General features: G+C 40.8%; 1 protein-coding gene across 2 annotated transcripts in view; it reads left to right on the plus strand.

Annotated features, from left to right (window-relative positions):
• AGBL1 (AGBL carboxypeptidase 1) overlaps window positions 1-13,878 on the plus strand; it is a 696,557-nt gene that overhangs the window by 125,158 nt on the left and 557,521 nt on the right. For both annotated transcript variants that reach the window (XM_047086819.1, XM_047086820.1), the window contains exon 15: window positions 3,865-4,009. In XM_047086819.1, coding sequence (XP_046942775.1) covers window positions 3,865-4,009 — 145 coding nt within the window. The remainder of the gene's footprint in view (window positions 1-3,864; window positions 4,010-13,878) is intronic.

Here is a 13,878-nt window from a genome sequence, read left to right on the forward strand (position 1 = left end):
ATTAGACCCTGTTAACTGAAATGATGCACCCATGTTAAACAGAGCCAGCACCATTATAAGATTATCTACTTCCCTCTGTATCTTGGCATTTGCTCATTTCATGCATCCACAGGAAAAAAAAATGACTTCCCGGCATATTTTTAAGTACAAATGGAAATAGATTGAGTTCGCAAGTATGCATTTGTGTACCTTGCTTCTTGCTTCATTGAAGGTTTTATGATTATAAAAGTGCAGATTCTTCCTAAGACAAATGGTTCAGGGGCTGGAAAAGCAAAGCGTTTTAACTGTGGGATAACTGGCTCGATCCAATCCTGGGTCATCTTTGACCCAACAGGACCTATTGAGGATCCAGCAAATCTGAGAATGCACTTGATTTTCACCAGGCTTCTTCTCCATCTCGAAGAGCAGATCAAGAAGAGAAAGTTCTTGGAATCAAACTTCTACCACTCGTGAGTGGTATGACCTGGGGCAGGTTTTTCCAACCTCAATCTCAGATTCCCCATCTATAAAATGGAGACAATAATGGCATCTCCCCCACGGAGCTGCTCCAAGGAGTACATGAAATGAGGAAAAAAGTGTGTAGAAAGCTGAGAACAGTGTTTGGTACATAGTAGATGTTCAGTGAATGTCAGCAGTTGCTCATAACTAGTAGAAACTTCTTAGCAGCACCAGTGACTTAAAGAGTCAGTGATCGGTTTCATTTTCATGAGCTGTCATCTGCTTTAGTTTACATTCCTTCTCTTACATTAGACTTTAAGTTTATAAGCAGCACTAATTTATAAAGACCAAACTTCACATTCTTCCTTGCTACATTGGGCCAAAAGACTTCTTGTCTTCTTATCCATTCCCAAGAGACAGGTGATACAATAAAAGAAATCTTGGTTTTGGAGTAAGCCCACTTATGGGGTTGAGTCTTGCTTACTAAGCTTTCTGTGTGGAGTTGCTCAAGACGCTTACCTTCTGTGATCCTCCATTTGCCCATCTGTAGAGTGTGGATAGCAACACTTACCTTAAAAAGATACCAGTAGGATTAGAGGTGAAATATATTAGGCATTCTAATTACTACTCCTGGAGTCTTATAGGTCCATTTATTTTACAGACTCAACTGAACAGCTGCTATGTCCAGGTGGTATGCCAAACATGAAGATACACAAATGGATAAGAATAATCCCTGTCATAAAGTGTTAGCAGTGAGGGAGAGACAGAGTGTGGCAAGAAGTGTGTAAAAGGGCAGATAATCAGGAAAGACTTCTTGGAAGAGGAAACCGTTGGGTTGAGTCTTGAAGGAAGACGTAGTCTGAGGAAGAGGGAAAGGGTCTTCCGTACAAAGGAAGAGCTTGGGAAACACTTAAAATATAAAGGATGAATGCTACTACCTTACTACAAATATCCCCCAGCATATTCTCATCATAACTGGGGAAACAAAAAATGACTTGTTCTTAGAATCTAACTTTATCATGGACAGATTGAATTGTTGCAAGCCAAGTGTTTCACTTTAGACATTTATTGAACAAGTCACTATGAAGATGGTGATCTTGGGAAAGTGTGGAGGTCCCTGAAGAGGAAAGTTTTTGCTATTAGTAGAGTCATCTCCTGGTGCAGCATGGCCACCAGGAGACTCCAGTGGGGAGATGACATTTGCTTTAGGTTCAGCTAGGGTTTAGACCCCCAAACCAGGGTTGTAATGGAATCTCCTTTAACAGAAACTCATTGTAAGTGGGGTAATGCCCATTTTTTCTTAAATCCCAGCAGTCTGCAACCATTATGGGGAGGGCCGGCTTATCGATGGGGAGCATTTAGTCTTGCCCATGAGAATCTTGCCCACCAAGCTACAGCAGGTGTGTGTGTGTGTGTGTGTGTGCATGCATGTGTGCACATGTCATGTGACTTCAGTGTATTTAATAGCATAGTGGGAAGTGTACAAAGAAGCAAGGTTCATGTCCAAGGAGACCACCCCTGTTGGCCCTCAGGGAAATCAATTATACCCGAGGAAAGATGCAGGTTCTGTTTCTAGTGTTAGCAGGTAAAAATCTTGGTATTGGGAAGGCACTAGGTGTTTGCTTCCACATGACTTTGCCTTCACGAATATGCATATGTGAGCACAGGTGTGTGCTCACATGTGTATTCTATCAGGTGAAACACTCCTCCACATTTTGATTGGTTGTCAACATTTTGATCATTTTGACTGGTTCATTTCATTTCACTTGGTTCTTCTGTTGTGGAGAAGTGTAACTGATCAGTACCCGTTGTTCAGCTAGGTGTAGACCCAACGAGCATTTGCAATGGAGCCTTTTACGAGGGAAATCAGAAAGACCATCAAAGGTAGAGCATATGTGGCTTTCTGAGCCTTCATCTGCTTCTTCACATACTTTCTAATAGCCAGAGCCTTGACCCTGGAGAAAGTACAGAACTTTGGGGAACTATGGAGAAAGTAGACCCAATTAGGTATCAAGACCCAGATGGCATCATGGGTGAAGATGCCTTGTGGAAGTTTCTAAGGCTGTAGTCACAAAGGAGGGGGGTTCTATTAATGTCATGCTAAAGAGCTACAGGGAGAATGACTTGGGGCTTATACTGTAGGGGGTATCTTCTGTCCCTAGAATGACGAGGGCTCCAGGGAGCTGTGCAGGCAGAGGCTGAGGAAAGAGGAATGTGCAGGGCATAGTTTGTGGGACTGCCATTCCTAGTTTTAGAAATATTGAAAAACCACAAAACCACAAGAAATAAGACAGTAGGTTTTTTGTTTCTTTCTTTAGTGTTTGCTTGATTTTTTTTTTTTTTTGGTGGAGGGTGGCATGTAGGTAGCAAAAAGCCAGAAAGAATAATCTGTGATTTTTACGTTTTGCAAGAACAGAGATTCATTACCTGCTATTTCTTCCCTCTCCCCATCTTTTCCCCCAATAAAACCCAAAAGCCCAACGGACAAGTAAGCCAACATTGTAAATGTTCAAAGGTGGGATTACATCTTTTGGTGTCCGGGTGTATTTTGCATCTTAATGCGGTCTTGATGATAACATTTCTCAGGAAAGCCTGCACAGCTGTCTCAGCATCAACAGGCAAGGCGCGGGCATAACTGGCGGCGTGTGGGGAAAATATTGCTCGGAATGTACTGCTGGGTGCAATTTACTTTGATACTGTTCTCTGAAGTATCAAAATTGGTTCTTCATCTTTGACAAAGGAAAATGTGTACTCTGAAGCTATAAGAAGCCAAACCACATTTGGGGTGACAAATGTATTCCTTTGGGAGGCAAGTATTGTATAGTGGAAAGAACCAAAGCTTTGCAGACAGACCGATCTGGGTTCAAGTCCCATATTGGCCACTTGCTTTCCTTGCAACCTTTGACAAATTAATTTTTCTAAGCTTTTGTTTCTTCACCCACAGAATGGGTTGTTGCAAGGATAACATGAGGTGATATGTGTTAAGTGTCGAGTTGGAACTCAATATGTAGCAGTGGTTACTAATAAACTCACTTGGTGGGCAGAAGGGAAAGACAGGCTGTGCTCTATGGGATCTGGGGAGAGGCAGGGGCCTGGGGAACCCACATTGGAGGAATAAAGTGTATGTCTGCCATAGCACCTTAGGATACTCAGAATTATTCACATATCTATTTTCTAGCTCAGTGACTCTATAGGTTTCATTTTCAGACACAGCAAGGAAAGGCTCATGGCATGTATGTCACAATCAGGAGACAGATGGACCTGCCTAGACGCTCTGATTTGGCTCATGACCCGGCAGTTTCTCTGCTTTTTAAATTTCACCCACGTAGTGGTTCAAGTGAAGAACATTTTGCCAGTATATAACATGAGAGGTTTATAGCATCTGGAACCTCTCCCTCATCTTCTCTCTTCTCCTTTCTCTTTTAGAAATCATTATCGCCAGAGCACTGCTGTCACAGGGGGAGCATCTCAGAAGCATTTTTATACCCTCACCTTTGTGGTCAACTTCCCCCACAATGAGGACGCCTGCTACCTGGCCTACCACTATCCCTACACCTATACTGCCCTCATGGTAACTTCCTCTTGACAGTAGCACCCCAGCCGGGCTGAAGAGGCTCTTTGAGGTTTCCCTGGAAACATTCAGGAGACCCTGACATCCTGGGAAGCTGTTACCTTCCTAGGGGAGCCAGGCTTTGCTGTCCCTAACTTGGTGGCTTGATATCTGTGCCATCTTCTTCCCTGGGCAGAGCAGGAGGCTGGGGGCATGACCAGTGATGTTCTGAAGCCCCAAGTAGCACACAGTGCTCCTCGTGGGCATGGCATGGGCAGGAGGCTTGGCCATTTCACAGGGGACTCTGTCTTTAAGAAGGATGCAGTCATGAGACTGGAGTGAGATTATCAGGTTGAAATGGGAGTAAAAACCATCAGGTCAGCCGAGAGGCAGATTTGAAGGACATCCCCCGATGGAGAGGAAGGAAGCAGAAGCTGAAAGGGTAAAGATGAAGCTAGGGGACATTCCTTGCGCCCACAAGCAAACAGCGACTTAGGCTTTTCTCGTCAGTGGCTCCCATGGCGGGAGGCGCTGGAAGGATCCAGGGTGCACGAGAGGGGTGGACGAAATGAATGCCGAATCCCTGTAGACAAGGGCCTTAATCTGTTTATGAGAGGACTGTGGCGTCTGTCAGTCCAAACCTGAGGTTAGCATCCCTGCATTCTGTCAGGCTCTGATGAAGTTTCCATAGACAAATTTGAGCAAACTACTGAAACCATGCGTTTTTATGTCATTTGGAAAAGTTGGCAAACTGTCCCTTTCCCCCCAGCAATTTCATGGCTCCCCTGAGGATTAACGAGCTAAAAGTATCTTCTATAAAGCACTCTCATCCTCTGTGTTAACGCAAAATGTTATTAGCAGATTTATAATAATATGTGTTTTATGTGTAAGTGTATCTACTACTTAGCCTGAAGGATGAGCATTTTCATCATAAGGCTGTGATAAGGAGTTGGAAATGGTAATAACCAAGAACATCCTTGCCTTCAAAAGAAATGTTCAGGTATAAATGAAAGTTTTCCTCCATCGAGAAGGCATATCTTAAACCACTTGGCTAACTGCTTCGGGAAAGTGTATCTGCCCTTCTCCCCATATGTTGTCTTGCCTAAAGAGAGATTTTTACTGTTTTCCAGATTGCAAAAGATACACAACTAGTATTATTTGTGTATCGCACTTAGAGATCTCAAGAAGTTAATCCAAGAAATGTGCGTCACGAGCTATGCTGTAACAAGCTATGTTTATTATAAAACATGCTTTTTGCCTCTGGGGACCTAGAGCAGGCAAGATTCATGAGCCCCTTCAACAGTTGCATTTATTGTCTTGCTTGAGAAGCTCTGCATGTGAACAGTCAACTGAGGAAGGGGATTCCTCTTTGCATGTGTGTTTGCCTTTCCTATTGGGGGAACAATCCATGGGTCCCGGACACTATTCTTTAAACTTGTTGGAATATCTTAGACTCTGATGTGATTCTCGGTGGCAGTCAGTATGAGACTTGAGAGCTTGAAGGGGTTTGGGAAATTGTCTAATTCACCCTTATCATTTGCAGATGCAAACATGGAGGCCTAGACACCCCACATCTAGCTAGTGGCCAAGCAGGGAACAGAGCACCAGCCTTTGAAGGCTATTCCTGTGCCCTTCTACTTGACTATAGAAGAGGTGTAGGAGAAACTCAGAAGAACTATTCTGGGATCAGATCAGTGTCCTTCCCTGCTATGATGTACAACCACAGTCCACTTTTACAGGCACACATACTATCAAGTTGTATGATGTATAATGTACGATGGTTGAGTTCAAGTCACGAACCCATGGTTTTTATCTGCAATGCCAAGTACCATGGATGTGGCACGGCAGGATAGTGTTGTTTCCCAAACACAGTCCCATTCTTTTTTTTTTCTCCCTGAAGTATGTATGTATGTATGTATGTATGTATTTAAAATGCGAGCAGGAGAGGGGCAAAGAGAGAGAAAATCCAAGTAGGCTTCTCACTATTAATGCAGAGCCCAGTGCAGAGCTTGAACTCACAAACCGTGCGATCATGACATATGCTGAAATTGAGAGTTGGACACTTAACCAACTGAACCATGCATTTGCCCCAAACATAGTCTTATTCTTATCCCAGGATGCTCTGATGGGTTCTTGTGAGGTGCCTGTACGTTGCTTTGAAGTGTGTAGCTTAAAGTAAGATGCCAAATGCAGTCAAGCCCTGCCTGAAAAAGTGTCAGGTCTTGAATCAACCAGCTGGCACCTCACCAGGACCTGTCAGAGCATCTTGAGATGAGAATGGGACTGTGTTTGGGGAACAACACTATCTAGCTAAACCATATCCGTGGCACTAGGTGTTTCAACGAAGAACCGTGGGTTGATGACAGGAACCCAACTATCAGAGATTGTACAACCACACAACGTGGTGGTCGCGTGTACCTATAAAAGCGTAGCTACGACAACTATTGTACGTCACAGCTTATGCCTTTAGGGTCCACTGACCTTTTGTGCTCTTGTCAGACCACAGGGTCTGAAGTTTACAATCAACCAATAGCTTAGGAATCAGTAGTCAATGGTGGGGAGATAATTTTGTCTTGAGTGGGGGACAGAAACACAAGAAAAGAGGAACCCCCTCCCCTCCCAGTTACTTGATCTTGATGAGAGGGAAAGAGAGATCTTGTGAATTGATGCTTATTGGCTTGTTGCTTAGCCTATTGACTGGGAATCTTTTCCCGCTGGGGAAGTTTGAGGAGAGTTAATGAAAAAGAGACAAAGGAAAAGGGACACTTTATCGTTTCTCCTAAATGAGTAGAACAGAGTAAGAAAGACATCTGTTACCTGAAAGTGAAAAGTGCATATAGTCACTTTTGGGTTTTACATTTCCAATAATGCATGGTCTTTGTTCTCTCTAGGTTTAACACAATAATTGACTCTATGCCTTCTCTTAAAATCTACTTCCTCCCATCCTGGACACAATGAGTACATTCCATAGTACAAACTAGTCATTTTTATTTTTGGACACATCCTAGGGAGAAATAGTTTTTCTTCCAACAGATCAGTGATAAATTAAATGTGAATGATACCCCAAGGGCAGAATTAACTGCATGTTACTTGGGGGTTATGCTGAGGGGTGGAAAATACATTTCTATGTGGAATTCACAATTTGTAAATCTCTTATAATATGGAGTATGTTTAATAATTACAGACATTTTTATAGTGGAGGACATGTGTATTGGATGTTTTTCAACATGAATACAATTTTGCAATTTAAAAAACTTTATTATTCTCTTATAATAAGAGAATTAGCATTTAGTTCTTTCAAATTGATATCTTCCAGATGCTTGCCAGGAACTCTGTTGGATAATTGTCCAAATTATAATATTAAAATAAAGCAAAAAGAAAGAAATATAATGATATAATTATGAAGCAAGCAAATGGAATTCTATTTTAATCATCCATATCAAGCTGTCAATAATTGCAATGATGGTTCAAGTGTTCACAATACTTTTTAAAGTATCTGGATTATGTTGTGTATTGCCCCTAGGTAGCCAGTAGTATTGGCTGACAATGGGGCCCCAAGAGAGTTTCTGATGGACATTTTAGAGGGTAAGGAAGCAGGATCTCACTGGGAATTTATAACTGTATGAGTTGGCAAGAGATAAAAAGGTGATCATAAGTAGGGTCCATATGTTGGGAGAGGTTAAATTTCCAAAAGTTTGAGCGTGGTTTTTCACCAGACATACACATGTGTGGTGGCCGGTGCTCCCACCATTGTTCTCGGAGGTTAAATAGAGTATAGTGTAGGGTAAGAAAAAGAGAGTGGGAGAAGGAAAGAAAAGAGAGAATTAGAATATATTTGCACAGTCTTTTAAAAGGGTGCAGAATATAAAAGCAGTTACTACGTGGGTTATTGTGAAGGCTGAGTTACTTGATACATGGAAGGTGTTAGCCAAGTATGGGCGCGTAGCAAGCAATACTAGATGGTAAGCATCAGGGCATTTAGTCCCTTTTTGATAATGATGCGTGATTATTTTCTCCATTGGGCTGATGGGAAGATACCCATTCCATAACATAATAAAATTAAAATTATGTAAAAAATCCAAATAAAAGACCCCAAAGAAATAAATGCCAAGGCTACTTATGGTTGTCTTAGGGTAGTTGATTAAAGTGATTATTTTTTACTCTCTTTTCCAAATCATAAGTAATATAACTTCGTTTATTTTTAAAGGGAAAAGGATCTGAAATTCATGTTTTCTTTCTAATCAGCAAATCTATGAGCAGACACCTAGAGACAAAGCATTTCTCTTCCTTCTTAAAGCAAGTCCATTTAATGTAGAGAGAGAGGCACTGGCGGGCTGGGGCAGTTGGACAGAGCCCATTAGAGCCCTCCTGCAGCAGGCTGTCTGGATCTTATTTAGCTTATACATGTCATCTCTCCTTCTCTTGTGCTGAGAGATCTTCCAGTCTCCGATGAGTGTATTTAAGTGACAACTGAGAACTAGTCTGTATACAAATAAAATAGGCCATCTCCTTAGGGGTGAGCTTTCTTCTGAATTAGGGGCACAGAGAGTACAGCTGTTTAGGGGATAACAATGACAAATGAACGATTTTCAGTGCGGGTACTTCTCACCTTATCAATAGCCATTGCGGGGTAACCTGCTGAGGTCAAGTGAAGTCTTTTCTGGAAATTTAAAGGAGAAGGGGAGCAGGAGACTCCTGTGGAGAGGCGCCCATAAGGCTGCAGCCTACCTTATCAGCCTGGCGTCTTTCATGGAGAGGTAGGATTTTCTTCTAAGAAGACAACCTCTCAGGGGGTCCCGTAATTGCCTTGAACTCATTCCCATTTTTGTAAAGAAACCCACCCCTGTGGCTTCTGTGGGCTGTGATTATACTTGGTTGTTGGCACATGCATTCAGAAGCCCTGTTTCTCTCATCATTTATCCCAGCCATGTCCAATTACACGTGGCCCTGCTGGATCTGAGATGGGAACATTCACCTCAAAACCATTTTCTGGAGAACAATACAGAGCCATTTCTACAAAAGGAAATCCCACAGAAGTTTATAGGTGGTTTACTTCTGGAAGTCTTCTGTATGACTAGAGCCAGAATAATGCCCTAAGGGTAGAGGTGTTACATATTTGGGGACAGGTGGAACAGGACAGAGATTTCAATGAGGGGATTCGGGGAGATGGTTGCATGAAAAACTACAGTTACAAGAAAATGAGCTTAAGCTAAAAGATGATAGGCATTGTTGAGTGGTGATATTATTAATCATAAAAATAGAATAATCAAACATTTAACAGAGAATTCATAGGAGAAGAAAACTTTGAAATTTTGCTTCCTCCTGCATTTGTTGCTGGGGGACATGCTAAGGCCACAGTGTTGTTTTTGTTATTTGAGTATGGTTGACGCAAAACATTAATTTCATCATACAACATTGTGATTGGACATCTCTGTACATTATGCAGTGCTCACCATTAGTGTAGCTGCTGTCTGTAAGGTGATGCTGTTTTGAAGGGCGGTATTCATGAGCACAATGGTGCTTTTAGTTTTTACTTTTTTTTTTTAACGTTTATTTATTTTTGGGACAGAGAGAGACAGCGCATGAACGGGGGAGGGGCAGAGAGAGAGGGAGACACAGAATCGGAAACAGGCTCCAGGCTCTGAGCCATCAGCCCAGAGCCTGACGCGGGGCTTGAACTCACGGACCGCGAGATCGTGACCTGGCTGAAGTCGGACGCTTAACTGACTGCGCCACCCAGGCGCCCCTAGTTTTTACTTTTTTAAAAAAGTTTATTTATTTATCTTGAGAGAGAGAGAGCAAGCGAGCAGAGGGAGAGGGAGGATCTGAAGCAGGCTCTGCACTCTCAGCGCAGAGACCGACATGGGGCTTGAACTCATGAACTGTGGTATTATGACCTGAGCCTAAACCAACAGTTGGACACTTAACCAACTAAGCCACCCAGGTACCCTTATTTTTCACTTTTTTCTTTCACACTCAATTGTGTTTGATGACTTCTGTAGTAGACCAGCCTGCCTCCAAAACTGCTTTGGGAAGCAGGTCACATGATTTATAAAATCTAGATTTTATTATTATTATTTTTTTTAGATTTGGCATCAGACACCAAAGAGCTGTGGCCTATTTGTAACTTTGTGACATCACAGAACAATGGTCAGTTCTTGTGTTGAGAAGCCTCCCCCATGCCTATGAGGACCCTTAGCCATAATGAAATGTCAAACGAAAAAAAAAAATCCTCATAGAAGCAGTTCAGCAAAGACCATGTTTTCCAAAGCATATTCTATAGCATTCCAGGATCGTGTGATCTTTAGAGAAAAAGAATTTATTAGTCACATAAATTCATGAAACACTGTTCGCTACTTTTTCTTCTAAGTTTACAGTGCATATTGGTGTTTTATTTTTTTTAAGTTTACTTATTTATTTTGAGAGCAGAGAGGGAGGCTGCCAGTGCAGAGCCTGGTGTAGGACTTGAACTCACGAAACCATGAGATTATGACAGAGCCAAAACCAAGAGTTTGACGCTTAACCGACTGAGCCATCCAGGTGCCCCAGGATATTGTTGTTTTAAAGAATCTGAAGGGCGCATGGGTGGCTTGGTCGGTTAAGCGTCCGACTTCGGCTCAGGTCATGATCTCACGGTCAGTGAGTTCGAGCCCTGCGTCGGGCTCTGTGCTGACAGCTCAGAGCCTGGAGCCTGTTTCAGATTCTGTGTCTCCCTCTCTCTGACCCTCCCCCGTTCATGCTCTGTCTCTCTCTGTCTCAAAAATAAATAAACGTTAAAAAAAAAATTAAAAAAAAAAAGAATCTGAAAAGTTCTGCAGCCATGAAAATGTTATCATTTTCTTTAACTCACCATGTTCCGGGTGCTTTGGCTGTGAATTTCCCGTCCCTCCACCTCCCTGCCCACCCCTCAGCACTTAGTAACGTTCTGCAGAACACATTTTGGGGAGATGCTGCAGAAGAGAATATTGCTTTCCCAGTTTGGGGGCCTGGAATCTTGAGAGTAATCATGAGATGGGTTTTGCTCTGTCCAGATTTCAATAATAACCCATACTGGGAGTAGCTTTCACCCAGCAACTTATGAAAGTGATTAGAAGAATTTGTTTATGATCAGAGAGTATCATCTGAACTCACAACTGTATTCATTCTTTTAACTAAATTTCTACAATTTCCCTTTACTGGGATGGCAAGACATGGCTGACATTCTGAAAGGGACATTTCCATTCCTGTCCTGTGCCATCTTTCCCAGGAGACCAGATGTCCATTTCTCTTACCAGGACTTTAATTACACTGATTTAATATTGATTTTCCTTTTCATACATGAATTTCTTCCATGAGCCTTCTTTCAGGAGGATATTGTTCTATTCCCTAACAGTTTGACTTTTGTTGTATTTCAAACCATTTTTACATATGCCTAATTTCATTGAATTGTCAGATAATGTAGTTGGTACAATTTCTACTTTTGGGGGGAAACTGTAGGGCATTTTTATTTTTAATTAAAAAAATTATTTTTATGTATTTATTTTTTACATTATTTTTTTAGAGTTCATTTATTTATTTTGAGAGAGAGAGAGAGAAAGACATGGAAGGAGCAGAGAGGGAGGGAGAGAGAGAATCCCAAGCAGGCTCTGCTCTGTCAGCACAGAGCCTGACATGGGACTCGAACTCACAAACCATGATACCATAACCTGAGCCAAAATCCAGAGTTGGATGCTTAAATGGCTGAACCACTCAGGCACCCCAATTTAGGGAATTTTTAAAAGGCCCTGTATATGATTAATTTTAGTTACAGTTCCGAGGATGTTTGAGAAAAAGAACAAAATAATGCTCTCTGTAAAGACAAAATTTGACATTTACCTATAAAAACAGTATTGTTCAAATGCTGTATATCATTATTTTTGTGGAAGTGATTTATTCAACACTTTCTTAAAGACTCTCCCACTCATTGTACTATTTTTCTCCTTCTTCTGTTTTTGCATTATATATTTCAGTCTATGTTACTTGATTCTTAAGATTTATGAGTTTTATATGTTCATTGTGAATTTTGCCCTTTATCAAAATAAGGTTTTTAAATCCCTTTTAATGTACTTGGTCTTAAATATGACTTTGTCATATATTACTATCACCATGCCTGCTTTAATTTATGTTTGCTTATTCTTTACGTTTCAGTATTTCTGCCCCTAAAATATTTTAGTGGAAGCAAACAAAATAGATAATTTAGGAGTGTTTTCATACACATTATGTATTTTTTTCTTTCTCTGAAAGTACTTCTTATATACAGTATGCAATGGGATTTAAAAAAAAATGAATCTGAAAGGTTTTGTCACTTAATAAGGATGTTTAATCTTTACTTATAACAATTTTTGGTGTTCCTTCTGTCACTTTTATTTTATGCTATTTTCCATGCTTCTTTGCTTTTCTTTCTGTCTCCCTTGTTCCCTTCCTTTTTTACTTCTTTCCTCCCTCCCTCCCTCTTTCCCTTCCTCTCCCATGCTCCCTTCCTTCCTTCCCTTCCTTCCCTTCCCCTTCTTTCTTTCATTCCTTTCTTTCTTCCTTCTGTCCTTCCTTCCTCTTTTTCTCTCTCTCTTTCCCTCCCCACTGTCTCTTTCTTATACAACATGGACCGACCATATTTTCTCTCATATTTTTTTTCTCTTTAGTGTTTATAATTCAACTAGTGTTTCCCTTTTTGTTCTTAAAAAAACATATTTGGGGCTGTCTGGGTGACTCAGTTGGTTGAGCGTCTGACTCTTGAATTTGGCTCAGGTCATGATTCCAGGGTCATGGTATCAAGCCTTACTTTGGGCTCTGTATTGAGCATGGAGCCTATTGGGGATTCTCTCTCTCTCTCTCTCTCTCTCTCTCTCTCCCTCCCTCCCTCCCTCCCTCTTTCTCCCTCCCCTGCTCACATGCTCTTCCTCAAATTAAAAAAAATAGATCAATAAATTAATAATAAAAACATATTTGAACTTTTACTTCTCTATCAAAAATAACAAGTAAAATTGAGTGTTTCCTATATGACAGGCACTTTTCACATACACCATATGGTTAAGTAGCAACCACTGGTTGAGGTGGGTATTTTTATACACATTTGAAAGATGAGAAAACTGAGTCACAAAGAGGCTAATACAGAATTTACATAACTTTTCCAGAACCCACAGCCCAAATTTGATCCTAGGCAGTTTGACGCAAGAGCCTACCCTGTTAGTCATCTCAATATATTACCTTTCCATTTTTAAAGATTATATAATATCACTATGTCTGAAAGTTTAAAAAGTTCATATTTTGTTTTACTTAATTCTTCCCTTGCACATCTCTTTTTAATTTCATTTTAGAATCAGATATTATTAAGATTTGATAATCTGTATTTTCTCCCTATATAATTATTTTTATGGTGGCATTACTATATTTGTATATATTTACATTTGTATTATATTTATATTTGCTTCATGTAATTGTATTATTGTTTTATATTTGTATTATTATATTTGTCTTTTATGTTCGTATTACATAGTAACCATATTTCAATTGTTGTGTAGACTCAAGCCTTGTGTAACTGGACTGTCCTATTATATCGTTTCTTAGTTTGATTTTGGGGCGGTATGTCTTCCAGTTATTATTTTCAGGAAAGATAAGGTGATGTGCTTTCGAGCTTTTGCACATGTGAATGTACCATATATGCACGTGAGCAAACACTTGGCTGGTTGTAGGTTCACTGGGTAACAATCCTTTCTACTGTCAAACACTAAGCGGTAATCCTTTTCCTCTGGCATCTAGTGTTGCAGAAGGAAGTAAGACCCAAGGATAATTTTTTGCATGTACATCTATGTACATTTATAGGTTTACACACACACACACACACAAATGCACATGCCTACTACTTAAAAATAATC

This window comes from Lynx rufus, unplaced genomic scaffold (genome assembly GCF_022079265.1).
Source record: "Lynx rufus isolate CCGP_SWC_20201006 ecotype Redwood Valley unplaced genomic scaffold, mLynRuf1.p SCAF_21, whole genome shotgun sequence".
NCBI classification, from domain to species: domain Eukaryota; kingdom Metazoa; phylum Chordata; class Mammalia; order Carnivora; family Felidae; genus Lynx; species Lynx rufus.